The following is a 19,086-nucleotide window of genomic DNA, read 5'->3' on the forward strand; positions in this document are numbered from 1 at the left end:
GGCTCCATTACGTCTCCTTTACGTCGCTGCTTTGCAAATTGGATCATTTGGTGTGTGTGTGTGTGTGTGTGTGTGTGTGTGTGTGTGTGTGTGTGAGTGAGAGACTGTAGCATGTAGAGCTGCATATTTGAGATAAAACAAGCCGATTTGACATTTGGATTCAGTTTTTCTAAATTATTTGTACTTGTGCTGGCTATGAATTATACATGCATGCATGTCTTTGACTCTTTTTAAGCTCCATCACACAACTTCAGTATTGGGCTAAGGTGTGTGTGTGAGACGAGGTCTCACGCTGTGAAGCGTCTAGGTGCTGAACCAGTGCACGGAGCCTGTTTGGAGGCGGGAAACAAGGAGAACAGATGCACATGGCAGTACTGTATATGGAGGCCGACAAAGTTATGGAGTTAGTTGTCATTTATCGTGCAATTCATTACTGATTGCGAGACATCGTCATGTTTTCATCTCTTGACACCCCTGCTATGCGGTGGCCATCAGACCCCTCCACACACTCTTTCAGGAAAAAAGACCAGCGACAAATCCAGTGAGGAGTCGGACACGAAAGCAGGTATCGCTCCGCCGTGTTAGGCAACAGAACAAAAGCTCTTTTGTAGTTTTAACATACTTGTTTTGCTTTGTTTTTTTTTTTTGCAAATGCATCAATCAAGCTAATTATGCAAATTGGAGAGTTACGCCATTTCCCTGCTCCCCCGTACGCCTGCGGGCAAACACTGAAATGTGGTCAAAGGAAGAAATGTGGAATGGTCAATTCAACTCAAACATTCTGGTCGTCCAATCAAGTGCTAGCAGCCACGAGAGGCCATATTGCATGCTGTCTGGACATGTCTGGGGTGTATTTTGTTTGATGCACATTATATTAGTCACTATTTACTCAACGGCGCTGCGTATTTGATCTTTATTTGTCTTGAGAGGCGTACATTGACATGCAGAGTGGATGCTACTGCAGTCCTCAATATAAATATGTATGGTGTGACGGTTTTGGAGGCGTATGTTATGCTATGGTGCGAGTCGGGGGTAGTCAGTAGCGCTGTTTGCCCGAGGTCATACGGGCTCAGGGTTGTGAACACACATCCGTGTGTGCCTGCAGTGCAGACAGCGTGGCGTTGTTCTCTCTGTCGTTTCATCATTGCTGTCAGCCGCATTGGCAGTGTGAATAAGCCATTCCAAAGCGCTACACATCTTTTCAGAGCGGCTTTGTCCGGCAACTGCAAGCTACAGTCGCGGTCATGCTGCGTTCTGCAGATCAATGCTGGGACTCGGGACATCAGTAGTTGCGTCACGCCTGTGTTTTGTCACTTCAGCCCTAACAGCCTTCCATTGTGCATTGATCGTAATTGACACAGTCTTTATTGGCAAAAGATGTGCGATGCATACACAAAAAAACGTCATGCGGACAAGCACCTCTGACTGGGTGTCTCCCTCCCTGATGTTATCACAGCAAAGCAACACGAGGCCCTCTGCTGGCTGCCTGTGCTAGCATTCATCGGGTCAAAATGTTCCTCATTTGCAAGTAGATTCACACTCTAGCCTGCTGGGCCTTCTGCAGAATTCAAACTGAAACGAAATGTTAAACAGGCTTGTCCACCTTCAAGATACTCAGAGTGCCTCATAGCTAACTCCTACCTCATAGCTAACATAATGATGACGCAGCATCAGGAGCAACTGGGACCTCCGCATGCTCACGGGAGCACGGAGAATGGAACCAGCAATCATCAGGTTGGGAGATGACCACTCTACCACCCTAAGGCCAACATTTTCTACAAACTTATTTTTCTAATGTATGGTAAATTCAGCAGTAACGTGTTTTTCTGTCTGACTCATACAGGGGTACCTCGGTTTTCATTAATTAAAAGGTCAGACAAAAACCGAAATGTACGAAAACCAAAGCAGTTTTTTTCCATACGAAGTAATGTAAATCCAATTAATCCGTTCCACACCTGAAAATACATTTTTATGGAGAATAATTATAGTTTTACATGCAGGAAAGAATGTGAAACAATTATAAATGATGAATGGAACATTCAAATGGAACATATTGTTGATGTGGCAAACTGACTAGCTTGTGTAACTCATTTGAGTTAAATGAATGAGCCTTACAGGATGCCGTAGTACTGTGTCCACACGGAAACGTTTCTGGCAATTTTTTTTGGCGGGTTGAAAAAAGTTTGGATGAGTAAATAGTCGCAGAGTACACGGGGCACACCTACGTGTGGCGCTGTAAACAGACAGACGGAACCACGGGACACACCAAACTATAGAAGAAGAAAGAACGCATGTGCATAAGTCTGTTGTCTTACAACAAAGTTGAATTACTTCTCGGAGTCATTTTGGAGTGTAAGACGGCAAAATCTCAGGAGAATGTCAGCTGGAGTGCGTCATGCCACGTCCAACGTCCAAGTTGTTGCCACTTCTGGTCACGTGGCGGCGACGGTGCGGTGACGTCATAGTTTTCAGACAGAAGCGGTTTGCTTGTCTACACGGACATGACAAGCTGGTGTTATCAGATTTTCCACTCTGGAAGCCGTTTTCAAAAAATACCGTTTTAGGGCAGCCAGAAGGCTGCGTCCGTGCGGATGAAAGGCTGAAACCATAAAATACTTTGCCGCTTTGACCTGAAAACGTTTTTGTGTGGACAGCCCCTAAGTTTCATGAGATGGTTAAGGTTTAGGGTTTGGGTTTGTGATCCAAAAGAAATACTGGGAGTTTAGTCTGTCTACATTTTTATGAACAGTACAATATCCACCGTATCAAATACAACAGTTGGTTAGGCGTAATACTGTATGATAACTGACACACTACACGAGAACCGAGGCTAAATTTCAGTCAAACTGAGGTGTTTGACTGTACATTATTTGCATACAATTTTTTTTAAATGAGGACACCCCATGGTGGGTTTTTGCCCACAAGACTGTAAAATGCTTTGAAAGACATGCTAGCGTACATGTGTAATCCGCATATCCTCAAAGTTGTATCGTCATTAGACAAATGCTCAATTACTTGTCAACGTGTTGCTTGATGGCGGCCATGTTTTTCAACCAATCTTGCTCAAATTTGACACACGTGTGCTTGTCAGTCCCCTAAAAGTGTGTACCAATTTTTTGTGGTGATTTGGAAAAACACCCTAAAGTACAGTGGGTGTTTTGTAGAGTCTTGTGAGAAATTTCAAGTCAATCCAATTCGTGTGATCTTAACAACAGCGCCACCATGTGGTGTATTTGTCAGAAAAATAATAGCACAGGCAACACAGTAGGGGTGCAGGTTTTGACACATTTTCACCCTTTTGCGTGCAGCGGGTCAGGAGTAGAATAATTGCACACATGGGCTGTCCTCATTTTTTCACATGGCTTTAAATGAGAAACGGACGGAGCTGCGGAGGAAAAAGAGGAGGAGGAGGATCGGAGCCAAATGCGAGGGGATGCAAGCCTGCAAGGAGGGGTGGCGAAACGGGGGGAGGGAGAGGAGCGGGGAGGGAAGTCGCTCCAAGTGGGGAGCTCCGGATGACTCCCGCAAGGACGCATCAGCAGGGGGAACGGCTTCCGTGAAGACGAACGAGAGAGTGCGTGAACAAAAAGTGGAAAAGAAGACGGAGAAGAGGACGACGAGGCAGGCGGTAAAAAGGAGGAGGAGGAGCCTGTGAAGACGAGTTGATGGATTTGATTCACATTTTTAGAAGGAATTGCGACTCTTTCAGAGTAGGAGGGGAAAACTTGGCGGGAAGACGAAGAGAGGAGACGAGAGTGTGACGGAACACATCATCGCTGCTTTGTTTTTGTCTTACCCCGCAGGACACCACTGCCCCCCCCCCTCCCTTTCTCTCCGTCCATGTGTTAGCATGTTTGTAGCTGCGTGATGAAGCCTTGCCGGCTAAATCTGTTCGGGGGCGGGGGTGACGGTGGGGGTTGAGGACAGGCGAGCACGTGGAAGTCAAGGTGGTCAGAGTGAGCTAGCGAAGCGGGGGCAGACTACCAATGAGCTGCTTCTGTGAGTCCAATTAAAGCTGCTCGTCATCCTGCTGACGACCAGATCGCCGGCTTGAAAGGCAGAGACGCTCAGACGGAACTAAGAGGAAGACGAAAGCACAAGCAAGAGTCTGATACGTTCCAGTCAGCAGCCTCCGCTCTCGTCTCATTGATTTAATTACATTCTCATCTCACGTTTGGACACCTCCCCACCCCCCTCATTCTTTTCTTTTCTGCAAGCCCTCTGTGGTTTGTATTCCGCCGTCCTCCCCTGTCCCTCCTTCCCTCCCTCCTCTTTTGCGTCGCGCGCTGTCTCATCCTCTCTCGCTCGCTGTCACACAAACTGCGGTGGATGCTCGCCTAGAAGCCTCCTTGTTTGGAGCGCGATTTTTCTTTCTGCCGAGTCGGACCATCAGCGGCGTCTCGGATCAGGAGAGAGGCAGAGATGACCAACAAGTCCCCTGTGCTGAGTTAACGGCGTAAAGATATCAGAGGGTGTCTTCCAATATCGTTGTGGTCCCGACGAGCATCCGGGTGTGGATTACAGTAGTGGATTTGCCCTGGAGCTTCATGTGGGCCTCAGCCCCTGAGGTCGGGCTGGGAAATGTGGTTGTAGGAGCTCTGTGGGCGGCCATGGCCCAAGAGGGGCGCTGTCTCCGGCGGGGATCCCCGGCCGTAACCAGAAGGGGCGGTGAGGGGCGTCCCGCGAGGCCGACTGTCGCTCGGGTCACTTCCACTCTGCTGTCAAGGACACGCCTCCACGGCCTGAGGCAAGTTTGCGTCCCCGGTGGCTCTGTGGGCCGCCGGGTCTTCTGGCTGCTGGCCCTCTGCACCTCCCTCGGGCTCCTTCTGTCCTGGTCGTCCAACCGACTGCTCCACTGGCTCTCCTTCCCCACTTATACACGCGTCCACACAGAGTGGGCCAAAGAACTGGCCTTCCCCGTGGTCACCATCTGCAACAACAACCCCATCCGCCTCTACAAGCTCACCAAGAGCGACTTGTACTTTGCCGGCCACTGGTTGGGCTTACTGCTGGCCAACCGGACCGTGAGGCCCATGGTCCTGGACTTGCTCCAGGAGGACCGTCTGGCCTGGTTCGGGAAGCTGTCGGACTTCCGTCTCTTTCTGCCTCCCAGGAACTTTGAGGGGACCAACTTGGAGTTTATGGACCGACTGAGCCACCAGCTGGACGACATGCTCCTCTCCTGCAAGTACAGAGGAGAACCCTGCGGTGCTCACAACTTCTCATCTGTAAGTCCACTTCGCGCTTTCTGTCCCGCTGCTACTTGAGACCGCTTGCCACTTGTAATGGCTATGATTTAACTCTTTAGAAGCGTGTCTCAATTAGTTGTGCGCAAACTGTTTTTACTTCCTGTTGCAGCTAATCGTTAAAGCTCTGTCGCGCGGAACAATCAGAACAGCGGCCGCCATATTCGTTAGTCTTGAATAAAAGGCTAAGTAAAATAACATAGTAAGTGTGTTTATGCGGTGAGACTAGACCAGCAAGTCCTCATCCGAAGATCACTGGGATCAGTCCCACGTCCACACGTTTTGGGACTTTTCCTGTGTGCTGTTCTCCCTGTGCTGCCTTAGTGAAGAGTGTAAGATAACACGTCGACAGACACGGGAGTGTTCACCTGATTGGCCTTTCATTGCATGCTGAAACCCACCAGTGTTCCTGTGAGACAGCAGCACTTGCCAGGTGTTTTGTTATGTCTCACATGCTCTGCCCTCTAAGACCTGTAAAACTCCCATGTGGACACAGTACTCGGACTACAGCTAAAGTGCCTGGAGGAAAAACAAAAGTTTGACCCTTGTGGGTGTTGCTGGTCTTTTCTTTGCACGTTCTTGTCTTGCTGTATGCTCGCACCTTTACAGCCCACAAGGTCCCTCCATCGTCAGCCCACTGCTGAAAGAATTCACTAACAAGCACGCTGCCCATCCATTAGCAACATTTTCAAAGAGATGCATGTTAGCAAGAGGAAAGAACACGAGGCTCCTTCATTGTGAAGGTTTACTTTATTGGGCTTTGCTCCAAAGTTGGCAAGGTTCTATGGAAAAGAGCTCAGGTGTTTGGTGCTGAGCAGGTGCAGTCCATAATAGGTGTGTTTTGTACTTTTTGAATATTTGAAGATGTGTGCAACTTCAACCTTCGGAGGTGCCTTGTTAAATGTGACCACAATGTATCGGCCCATGCCGATACTGGCATAGAAATGATATATTGGATCATATTGCTATCACTTTACAGTGGAACCTTGGTTAGCGTCATTAAATTGTTCCAGAGGGTCTGACTCCGAAACGGACACACACCGAATCCATTTTTCCCATAAGGAATCATGTAAATCTCATTTATCCGGTCCAGAAAGCCAAAAATGTTAACATGAAACATGTTTTTGTAGTTTTACAATTATAGTTTTGACATGCATTAAACTATTGGAAATGCATCCAGATGATGACTGAAAGGGATAAAGGAACATTTAAGGAAGGTGGTGGTGATTGATCCCGCTGCCACATCGTGTCTTTGGGAGCATTCACCTCTTCAATTTAGATTTACAAAATTAAGAATTGTGTATGTAAAACGATATAATTTGTAAAACTATAAAAACGTGTTTTGTGTTAACATTTTTGAGTCAACCGCTGATGACATCATAAACGTGGTGTCTTCCACTTCCTGTTGCCATTTGGTTTTGCTAGCTAATAGAATTCTAACGAGGGACATTTTCTGATTTAAAAAAAAAAAAAAAAAAAAAAAAAAATACGTTAACAACAGTTGGACACAGTGTATTAACATGAAAAGACGTGCACCATATTGTATGCTAACCAGAGAATGCATGCAAACTGAGGCATGGTGCACATGTTGTCGTGTTATTCATACACTGCGTGAGTCCAAACACATTTTTATCACAAAACGTTCCTGTTTAGCACCTGATATCATGGAAACTGGAACTGGAAGTCATTTCCCTCTCGCTCAGTCGCCCGTCATGACGTCATTAGCAGTTGATTACGAAGCAACACAGTTACGCCACAAGACTTTGCTTTTCTTATTGATCACGGCAACAAAATTGAGCCAAAATGGAGCCAAAAAGTTGCAAGCGCCAGCATTTTGATAAAGAAGGTGACAAACACTGTTGAATTCACGGTATAACTCATAGCACCCTGAAATACACATGAAATACATGGAATCCCTCTTTTATCAAGGTTCATTAAGTAGTTAAGTATTCCTTATTTATAAATTGAATACTTTTGTATTTGGAGCATAGAAGACCTTTATAAATATTGTTTTTAACATTATTAGAGCCCTCTCGACGTGAAATAACATCCCTATAGTCACCTTTACACTTGTATTACCCAATATAGTAGATAAAATAACCGAAAATAAGCAGTTGAGACATAAATAAGACATAAATAAGCACACTTCCTGGTGGCTATTGTCTCATCAGTGTAATATTAGTGACATCTAGTGACCAATGTGCAATCCTACAGATCATTCACAGAGCCTTTAGATGTGTCTTCTGAATGCCTTATAATTGTATGTTGCTTCAGTTATCAATTTTTATGCTTGAAAATGATTAATTTAAGACAAGAATACATTAAATTTGATAAAATATGCATGTTTTTTTTTTACTATTAATAGGCTGTAGTTAACCGCATAACAGCAATAATTTCATATATTTTTGAAAGGCCGTGAGTGAAGCTGCAAAATTCGAACCGCAAAGTGGCAAAGGACAACTGTACATGTAAAATACAGTAATAAAAAAGAACATTTCCTTAGTTTTGTTGCTGAGATTGTCTTGCATACTGGGGGGTGGGAGGAAGATGTCTTTAAAAATGAGACCACGACACTCCTTATGCTGTTGTCACTGTCCATTTCATGGTAGAAGATAGTTTCACAGGTTGAAGAATCCCATCTTTTATCCTTCATGATGGTCCCCGCGTTTCTGCGGCTCAGAGCCAATGTTGATTTCTCCACCTACCATGTCTGATTTGACTTTCATTTTCACTTTTATGCTCTGCCACCAGACCAGTCTGCCTCACTGCCTTGGGAGTCATCAGGGAGATTAAACTGAAATAGTTAACCAAAAACAACAAAAGTGACATTGTCCTTCCTCTCGGTGTAGCCACGTGACTGCGTGTTACTCCGCCGGTCCGCCAATGTATTCATCCACCTAAATGGACTTTCAGTGATGACGCAGCATCATGACCAACTGGGGGTTCAGTATCTTTCCCAAGGATACTTTGACATGGAGGATGGAACCAGCCACCTTCAGGTTCCCACCTGAGCCATGCCGCCCCTCATTACTCCGCTGCGTGCCCGGAACTACTTCTTTTTCTTTTTGTACAATATTAACAATTAATGTCAGTGTGTACGTAACCATGAAACGGTTGTCTTGTTTTTCACAAAGTGTTTATTTGTGAAATGCAGCAGAGTAAAAGATGCATAATGTGTTCATTACACGACATTCGTCTGAATGAAGAGCTGCTGCTGATATCGGTATTGGCAATGAAGTGCTGCACGATATTGAAAATCGGTAAGAGAGCCAATATGGAGCATCTGTGGTAAAGTATGTGGGGAGCCCAGGAATAATTGTTGTGGTTAATGGTCCTGCAAAGTGGGAAAAGGAAGGCGGGCTTCAATTGGGACAGCTGTAGCGTGGCCTCCGAAGGGATACACAAGTCGTTCTCTCATCTGCATGGTTCTCAAGCTAGCGGATCACAGCCACAGTGAACCCTCCCTCTGCAATCCTTCCTTTCTTCCACCTCGGTCTACTTTGTAAGGTTCTTGATGCTCCTAACGGGCCCTCTGTGGTTTGGCTAATCTCATTAGCAAAGACTCCTCCAGGCCTTTTCATTACCGCTACATTTTGAGCGCTGCCACTCTAAGACAAAAGAAGGTTATATCCTCGTGAAAGAAAAGCACATAAGCGCCATCCCATCATCCTCCGCCAGGCCTACCTTGCAGCAACAATCTACTGTAAGACACAAGGAGAAAAAGAAGCTTTTGGTGGATCAATAAATCTATTTGCGCTCAGTTCTTCTCCCACCTCGCCAGTGCTGATGCACTCACATTGTCTTTACGCTGGGGATTGAACCAGAGTGGGAGGAGTGCAGCAAAAGGCCACGCAAACACCGCCCCGCCTCCCCCAAGCGTGCACCAAGATCATCAGTGAACACTAATCAAATACCCACAAACATCCTCTGTGCAGTCTTTTACCTTCCTCTTGCAGGATTGGACGTGACCAATTAAACCCTGCGACGCCCCCATCACAGGCTCAGCAGTGCATGCAAGAAAGCTTTTAGCCGGGGGTCTGTAACGTAGCGGCTCTATCTGCGCAGAAATCGAATAACTGTAAAGTCGCAATGTTGTTTAGCCAGAGCGACTTCATGTGCTTGAGGAGGTTTGGTTCTCTCTGTGCGTGTGTGTGTCTTTTCTATTATGATTCACCCAGGGAGACTTCTGTGCTTGTTACTTAAGCCTGGTGTTTTATTGAAAATGCTACAATCAATTGTCCCCTGTTAGCGTCAAAAGACCACTTTCTGTTTACAAACACGGGTTAAGGTTCACTCCTGTTTAGATACGGTGCACACGCCGCTCCACCGACTGTAAACGTGGAGATTATTCGTATAGGATTCCTTATCAAAGAAATGACCCGCTCATATCCATTCCCACAACATGAGCAACACCGAAAGCTTGTTTCCTCCGAACGCTTTACCTCGTTGGCTTTCCTGACAACGTGTCAGTTGGCTTGAGAGGCCAACTGTGACTGGCAAGCACAAAATGAAGAAGAAAAACTGAGAATTGGAGGCGGAGGCGAGCTGGTGAAGCCTCACAGGCTTTCTTCTAAACTGAAAAACGTGCACGGGGTATATTTTCTGGGGTTTTCTTACTTGGGGGTGCAACAATACACAACATTCACGGTTTGGTTTGAGACTGGAGTGTCACAGTTTGATATTTTACCATACAAAAAAAGAGACATTTTCATGCCTTTTTAAAAAAAAACTTCTATTTTATTGAAATGGCCAACATTCGTTTTAACTCAAATGTGCAGTTTTTTAATTTATTACATTAAATACAATTATTTAAATCATGTTTTTAAATTTAAATGTATTAATTGAACTAATTAAATTGAGCACTACATTATTATTATTATTATTATTATTATTATTATTATTATTATTATTATTATTATTGTGATTAGTGTTATTATTGTTATTGCCAGTGTTTCATATAACACTCTTGGGCCCCAGCCTGGCACCCAAGGGTGCAGCAAAGAAGCTCATATCGCATGGATAGGACCCTCCTAAGCACGTGGGCTGTTTTTATTATTGAAATGCTTTTTGAACTTATTTTAAGTTATAAATGCCAAATTAAACGATCATAATGAAATTATTTAAATACTTTTAAATAAAATTAAAAAAATATCTATTTTTATTAAAATGTATATCAAATTATCGTTATTATTGTTATTGATATTGTTATTATTATTGTTGTTATTGTTATTAAAATAAATATCTTCTAAGTACTAACTTAGAAGTTAGTACTATGTCAAATAAAAACAGAACCTTGTGAAAGTAAACAATTTAATACAAATAAAAAATGTATAATTCACAATCCACAGCCAATCACAAGATACTGTAATTGCACTTTATTCATCAATAGTTCTGTTCATTCAAACTGCGTAGTGGTCATTATTTCCACAGTCATGCACGCATCCAGTTTGCTTTTAAACGTTTCAGTTATTTCAGGGAAGCAATTATCGACATGGCAATACAGCCAAAGTCAAAGCAACACATTCACAACTTAAGCCATAAGAAGATTTTTCAATTCATTGTCAAATAAAAGCAACAATAACAAGTTAAGTGTAGAAATACAGTTTTTTTTTATGGAGTTCAGAGTGCGTTCAGTTCAGGGTACTTTTTTGAAGGTTTTGAATGGAACTAGCTGCCACAAATGCAAGGAGGACTGCAATGACTCACTTTATTTGGAATTATGATGTGGGTTACAGTATCAAGCTGACGGCCGTACCTCATCTTTCTGCATCACTCAGGAAGTGGCCTTGAAGCCAAGTATTTACTTGTTAGCGTTTTGGCAAATTGTGACTAAGAATGCTTGTTGTTTCTTAGACACAGCGAGAATCCAATCTTCTTCCAACTTGCTGAGATAATTGCTACTGTATTTCTAAGCAATTGATTTTGAATAATAGCTGACTCAAGATGGCTGCCGTAGTCGAGTCTTTGCTAGCTCTGTTGTTATTGGATCCTTTCCAATCTTTAATAACAAGAAATAACATATTCAACATAAATAAGACATAGCATGGAGCCACCCGTTAGCAATGGGAGAGTTTTCTGGACCGCATACTGTACTTCCTGTAGCGGTTAGCGTCTCATCAACGGAACATTACTAACCTCTAGTGACCAGTTTAGAGTACTGCATATCACGTCCTCGAATGCACCTTCTGAATGCCGTATATTTGCATTTTTCATTCATTTTGCCCTTTTTTAGTCCTGTTTTCGTGTCAGTTCTCTCCTGGTTTGAATGTTGAACGAGTCTTCAAGGGCACACAGTGGCTCCTCGCTAGTTATCTCAAGAGCTTTGCGATTACTCCCCACGTCCCTTATTTTCCATCCCAGCGTTGAAAGAATGAACAAGTACGCAAGCACCCCACACCGGGATGCTCTTTGCTTTAAGAGCATCTCCTTATTTAGTGGCCGTAATGAAGGTCCGCTCTCCTCGTGTTTGTTGCTGACCTTTTCATCGGAAGCGTGCGAGGTGGGACCGTGCGGTATCGATCCGGACCGGAGTAAACACAAGTGGGCTTCAGCGGGCGACCTCTGCTATCTCATTAACGCAGGTGCTCCCCGCCACTTTCCCCACCTCCCCCCCTTATTCAATTTGCCACTTGTGAATTAACTACACGACTGCTTTGCCCAGCCACCATACACCCAGCTGGTATGAAAAAGCTTCACACTGTCGTCTTTTTAATTGGCCACAGTAGTGTCCTGGCACGGCCAGCACAAGGGCGTCACCTTAATGGCAAAGCCTTGAATGTTGAATGTAGATTGGTGGGTTTTATTCATAAAGTCAAAAAGCTTACAAAAGGTTGGTGGTGAAATTGAATGCTAAGAAAAAGCCGTGCGGTCCCATGAATGTCATGAATATCTCAACACGATGGAGACCCACTCGTACGACTGCAATCACTCCCAATTTGTAGCCGTGACCTTGACTCCCCTGGCGTTTCGTCTCCCTGAAACGCACGTACCAGGGCAGACATATTTACAGTACAGCGCCAAACGCCCACCAGCTGAATCTTTATTCACTTTCAGGCCTTCAGGCAGCAAACACCCACACTGTTGTCTTTGTGTTGTCTTGGCCAGGAACAATGGAGTAAGTAATAGACGCAATATCACAAATAATTTGAAGCACAGTGTCAGGAAGAACGATGCTGTCGCAGAGCCGTGTTTCCAACAAGGAATACTGTACAGCTCACAGCATAATGTTTGGATTGCTAGCGTCATAGAACGCATGACATCGTTGTACGGTATTATTACCGTACAGCAGTGATGTGGCCCCGGGGACATTTTTGGCCTGCGACTGTTTTTTGTTTTTTTTTCAATCAGCCCTTGACGCATTTTAAAAATACGGTTAAACAGGGAAACTAACAAAAACAACAAGAAAAATGGAAAAAGAGCAGGATAAAATACAAATATTAGAAAAAAGTGAAAATGTTAATTTACAAAATTGTAACATTATGACAAAACATTTGACGAGCACAACCTCGTAATACTATCAGGGATTATTGTGCCTGTTGTGAGATCATTCAAACCTACAAAACAATTCTGTTGTTCCGGCAATCAAGCGTTTGTGTGTCTAACAAAACATTGCTGGAACATGACTGATATCTCGTGACCAGAGTAGAGTACTGCATGTCATCACAGCGTCTTTGAATGCATCTTCTGAATGCCTTATTTCTCTTTTAGTTCATGTAGCCATCCATCCATCCATCCATTTTCTATGCCGCCTATCCTCACTAGGTTGGTGGGGGTATGCTGGAGCCCATCCCGGGGTACACCCTGGACTGGTCGCCAGTCAATCGCAGGGCACATATAGACAAACAACCGTTCATACTCACTTTCATACCTAGGCCACCGTGCGGCGCTCGTTCAGCCATTTGTATGCTTAATTTAGGCAAAAAATATGCAGCATTTGCTTTAAAATGCATATTTTTGGCTAAGAAATAATTGTATTAAACCACAAAACGTAATCATTTATTAATATATTTTTGAAAAAGTGACAGTGAAGACACGAAATTCGAAACACGAAGTGGTGAGGGACGACTACACGTAAAAAGTGGATAAAGTACACAATAGCCCTTCCAGAGACAAACACATCTCATGAGCGTTAAAGCTACAGGCACACAAAATGGTGTATTCCCAGCAGTAAAACTTTTAAACTATCTAAAGTCCAACATGAAGGCTAGGCCCAAACTTGGTGAAAACTAACATAATAAGGAACCTTTAAAGTCCAGTATGAAGGGTACAACAGCAGAGCGTTTAAGGCCCTAAAAGCACGCAGCAGACTGCAGTCCCACTTATGTGTGCCCTGCCTGTGGCGCCATTCATCTTAAATATTGCTTCTGTGAGAATTTGTCAGACCGGACTGGATGATGTCAGCGTGCTTTGCTGCTGTGTTATTGTTGAGGTGGGTCATCATGTACCTGCTGCTGTTGTTCGAGCTCAAGAGATCAGACAAATCGGCATAACCGTCTCCCGTAATCCGCCTGTTGTCCTCACGTTATCTCGTGACGGCGCACCAATCAGCCCGCAGCGACACACACGTGCACACAATGCAATTAGAGTGTGTAAAGAGTGATGCCTCTGACTCCTCCCCTGTGGCAACTTCACACTTAATTGAAGCACATGAAAGCTCTGCCGAGCGCGCACGCACGTGCACACACACACACGCACACACACACACACGCCTACAATGCACGGATTGGCTTTCGCAAAAGTTTGTCTCTCCCGAGCGTTTGGAAGCAGGCCAGGAACATCTTTCACACTCTGAAGCTGAGATTGGAGAAGATGACTGGAGCATTTATTTAAGTTTATTTTGCATGACTTCAACTTGGTGTTTAGCAGGCAGGATGCTGAGGTCAAACAGCAACACTACATTATCTTCCCAGCACACCCCTCTCTGTCATATGCATTACTGATAAGCACACAAAGCATCATGGCCGCGCCGCCGCCGCCGCTGCACTTTATCTGTCTGGCTTACGGGTTCACGTGCTGGCAGCGTGCCTGCTGGCTGAATATTGCGCTATCTGTCAAAAACAAGAAGTGCTTCCCTGGCTTCCCTTCCTTTTCCCCGACTCCAAATCAAAGCCGGCGTCAAGGTGAGAGAAGATTACAGCAACCTTTTCCAGCCTTACTCTTCCTTCTGCCTTGAGACGAGTACTCGGTGCGCACTTGTTTCTCTTGTGGGGGTCATGTCCCGCTCCGCATGAAATACATTGGAACACATTAGGCGTTCCATTGATGTCTTTCCTAAGACTGTTCTTTGGGTATGTTGGATGACAGCCACTTTTCAGCGAAAGAATATTGTAACTTAATATGCCCCCGAGTGCGTACAATTTGGAATTTGAGTACAATTTGTGGGATGAACATCCCTCTAATGCCAGAAAAGACTATTTTGTTTTTAGGTTTTCCTGTTAACGGTGCTTAGCTTCTTTTTACACTTGTGTCAGCCAAACCGGCTTCCTCTGCATGTTACCCCTTTTGATTGTTAGTGTTAGTCGGAACTTATACTTGTACCTAAATTATAGCTAACACATGAAGGGCACGGAAGGGGCGTTGCAAAGGAGGGAGAGACGGACTTATTGGGGCTGCTATGGTACTTCCTTGTCACTGTCCGTTTCATAGGAGCACATCAAAGAAACCATCTTTATCCGCAATGACGGCCGCGACGGTCGAACGTCTTACACCAAGCATGCAAGCAGTGTTGGTCGGCATTTCATTTTGAGTAATTTCACTTCATTTTTCACGTTTACTTTCACTTTCCTTTTCTTTGAGGCCATCACAAGAGTCTGCCTCACGCTTGGGAGACATAACGAAGGGCAAAAAGTTCATAAAAAGAAGTGACGTTCCTACATGTACGCGCAACGACACATTCTCTGGCCGCGTGCAGGTAACTAGCGTGTCTCATATTTACGAACAAAGTTTCCTTCCCCTCCGTCTCCTTCTCCTTTTCCTTATCCTCCTCCTCCTCAACCGGTTCAAATCGATCCAATGTCAAAATGTTGAGCTCATTGAGGACATGTTGGCTATCAGGACTTCCCACACTCACTGGAATTCACAATTTTCGGTGACAATTTTTTTCCATTGAAAATGAATTCGGCAATGTCTTCAGCTCCCCCTACCGGTGGAAAACCATTCCACATTCTACTATAACGTTCTGCTTAGTCTGCAGGGTGCCATGGCTCGGGAGGTAGAGTACAAGTAGATGTTTTCCCAACCTGAGGGCTGCTGGTTCAATCCTCCATTTTGCTGCAAACATTCTATATATTCATACATCTCAACATTCAGTCTGCATTTTGACTTTCCAGCATTTCAAATTAAAAAAAAACGGCTCCCACATTTCTCAACCGATTCAAATCATTCTGGCATGAAAATGTTCAGCTCACTCAGGACATGTTGGCTGTCCGTCCACATTTACTGTAATTTCATATTTTCTGTGACATTTTTCCCCATTTAAAAAGGAATGGGCAAGTTCAATGTTGCCCCCCCTGGTGGAAATATTACACTTAGCATTGCATGTAACATTGTTTTCTTATTTTGTGCGTGGTGGCATGGCCCAGGTCACCGAGCCGTCACCGCTTGCTTCTTCAATCCTCAGTCGATGAATAGGTTTCAACACATTTCAACATTTCTAATCAGCTTCAGCGTTCACACACAATTTCTACTGCCATCCTTCATCGAGATTCTTTACGGGAGTCTGTTGTAACCACGAAACGTCAACTGAGAACCTCTTGTATTGTAATATAGGTTAGTGTAGGACGTATGAAACAATACTGCAGATATGTGATAATGGACACAAAAGAGAACAAATTATTTCTACTTCCATTATTTCAGATGGGAAAGTAGTTTCAAAAGCCAAGCAAATTGGGAGTGGACCTTTTTTATAATCTCCATCCATTGGGTGAATGTATGTTTAAAATAATCTGATCCAGTATGCACTCCCTCATCTTGGGAATTGGGCAAAGCCTGAATATTTCATTTCTGCATGAAAGACAGAGTGGAGGCTTGTCTTATTCTGTGGAGGGTGTAGAGGTGTCACAGAGGAGGAAGGAGAGGTGGAAGGAAAGTAAAAGTAAACAAGGAGGTGGTGGGAAGCGTTTGGTGTGGGGGGGGGGTGTAACGGCAAAGAACACAGCGCCTTGCCACATTTTAACTTGAACAAAGCAGCGAGAGAAACCTGGATGAGATGTTGAGCTCCTGTCAATAATTGAACGCGCGCAACATCTCGCTGTAGTCGCCTTGCAAGGCGCTCACGTTTATGAATAATGGAGAACCAAGGAGGCAGTTCACAGCGATACTTTGAATCGGCTCAGCCTTTTGTCTCACACATGCCGCAAACACACGTTGCTACCGTCTAACATTTGCGTATTTTTACATCCTATCCCCTTCGTGTCTTTACACCCCCACAACAGGAACCTGTCAGCAAACACTGCAGGATGCATGCCAGGCCACTAGTTGGCCATGTCACTTCTCCTGTCACCAGCTGTTATGGGCGGGACCTCAGGATGCCCAGACACAAAGCGAAACGACACGTACAAAATAACACAAGGAAAGCGAGGTTTAGCTAAGGCTCATGAATGAAGTCACCGTCGGAGGTGGAAACAAGAACGTGTGTGAAAAGGAGAATAAAACCAGGAAACGGGTAAATGCACACGTAGCAATAGCCTCAGGTAAGCTAATGGACCATGCTAACAACACCCTGTCATGCAGTACATGACGTCTCCAGCGTGTACGTGAAGACGTGTCATGTGCGTCTGCTGGACACCTTAGCCATGTAGCACACATCAGAGGTGTGGACTCGAGTCACGCGACTTGGACTCGAGACAGACCCGAGTTGCAATTTTGATGACTTTGGACGTCGAAGACTTGCAACTTGACTTGGACTTTGACATCAGTGACTCAGAACTTAACTCGAACTTTAGTTTGACTTGAAAATACTTGAGATTTTCAGTAACCGACTAAAATGGCAGCGCTTATGACCTGTAAGGACTCAAAAATGACTTGTCAAGTCTGTCACTTTGGACTTGACACAACCTGTCTTGTCCTGACTTGAGACTTGGACTTGCACGTCATTGTTGTCATGTGACCAAATGGCCAAAATGACACTTTTAATCTGCTCTTTACGACCAAATCCCTTTTGGAATCCTTTAATTGACCCCATGGAGGTACACCAAGGGCAACATATTTATAAAAAAAAATAAACGGATGCGGGAGACATTTTGATGTTTTTAATATTTTAAACGGGCTAAAACCAATTTCATATACTGCAGATTTGCTAAAAGGTATTTAAAGAACAAGCATATGTGAGATGGAGGCGACAAAGCATATCATTATTAGTAGTAATATAGTAATATCTACAGTAGCTTGTGCCTTTTTGCGCCTTCTTTCCATTTTCTTAGTTTTAGTTGTCCAGTTTAATTGTACCTGCGAATGTGCCGTGGGCTACTCGTAAAACAAGCTTCCCCCGGGACGCACTTTGGTCTCATTTGTTGGAGGGTGTCTTGTTTTGTTTTTTGGTTTTTTCCAAAAGGACTCTGACATTTGCTCAGATCTTGCTCAAAATTCACACCCATGTGCTTGCCTGTCCCTTAAAGGTGTGTACCCAATTTGATGGTGTTTTGTGTAAAGACCCTAAAGTTACAGTGCACACATTGAGCCGTGTCAGAAATTTCAAATTAGTCCAATTTATGTGGTCAGAGTTTGGGGTTTAATAACAGCGCCACCATTTGTCAGGAAAATAATAGCACAGGCAACACAGTAGGGGAGCATTATTTGACATTTTCACCCTTTTGTGTGCAGTCGTTGAGGATACACACACACACACACACACACACACACACTCACAACTGCAGCAGCATGCGGTACTGTGGCTTGGTTATTTTGGTACCGTTTACCATTTTGGCTCTTGAATGTGTCACGGCACAGACTGTTAGCAGGTGCGAAGTCCGTATTTAGTTTGCCCATCACCTTCTACTTTTAATGCCACATTTGAAAACTTTCTGCTCATTTTTTTTCTTTGCATGCTGATGTTTGCAGTCTGGACTTAAATTGCGTCTCCCTTATAGCGTCGCGTGGAGCACTCTTGTTATTCATGACTCATGGAAATGTGTGCTCTTTCGCTGAGGGAGCAAAAGCCCAACAAATATGTTCCCGCTGAAACGACACCCCGGACCCTCCTGTGTTGTTTCCCCATCTTCACGCTCTCCAGTCAAATTGCACTCCAAGAGATTTCGGTGTGCAACATTTGCGAGATGGATGCCTGCATGAAAAGCGGCGCCCTGGCCCTTGGAAGTTTGTCTGCATTGTAATGCTGCACAGGTGGTGCTAGCTCATTACACCGGCTCCCATGGGCCTCTTTAGCGGGCGTGGGGAAGTATGGACCCCTATTAGCATGTCACCTGCTGCACTATGTGATGCTGGTGTCGGTCAAGATGTGTTGGAGGCTGTAATGCAGGAAAGTGAGGATGTGAAACGGCAAAACAAGCTAGCAGGCGAGTAAAAGCAAAGACGGGACTCATGAATACAATTGGCGCAGGCATGCTTGACTATAAAAGTGAAGTATGGAGGGTGTGCTCTCCAAGCAAATGAGCCGAGAGCCACCAGGTTTTGTCTGTGTAGTGTTGCTTTGACATTTGTGTGGGAAGAGCAGCATGTGTGCCCCCTAGAGGTTGGTCGTGGAGCCAGATGTTGAGGCACTGAGGCAGGAGTGTAGAAACGGCTCTAGTAATCTCATGCCAATGTCATTTTCATTGTCGGGAGATTGTTTTTGGTGGGCGTGTTTCCTCTTTCTGAGCTTTTTCTGATGTTCATTTTCACTTCC

At 44.5% G+C, this 19,086-nt stretch overlaps 1 protein-coding gene across 5 annotated transcripts in view; it reads left to right on the top strand.

Annotated features, from left to right (window-relative positions):
- The window catches only part of asic2 (acid-sensing (proton-gated) ion channel 2), a 199,476-nt gene that overhangs the window by 112,677 nt on the left and 67,713 nt on the right, over positions 1–19,086 (top strand). For 2 of the 5 annotated variants that reach the window (XR_008566789.1, XM_054760091.1), the window contains exon 1: positions 3,477–5,228. The exons of the other annotated variants lie outside the window; for them this stretch is intronic. Coding sequence is in view for 1 of the 2 variants with exons in the window: in XM_054760091.1 (XP_054616066.1) it covers positions 4,548–5,228 (681 nt within the window). In the remaining variant the exon portion in view is untranslated. Of the gene's footprint in view, positions 1–3,476; positions 5,229–19,086 lie in introns of those variants that run through there. 5 annotated transcript variants of the gene reach the window in all.

This window comes from Dunckerocampus dactyliophorus, chromosome 18, assembly GCF_027744805.1.
Source record: "Dunckerocampus dactyliophorus isolate RoL2022-P2 chromosome 18, RoL_Ddac_1.1, whole genome shotgun sequence".
In the NCBI taxonomy this organism is placed as follows: Eukaryota; Metazoa; Chordata; class Actinopteri; order Syngnathiformes; family Syngnathidae; genus Dunckerocampus; species Dunckerocampus dactyliophorus.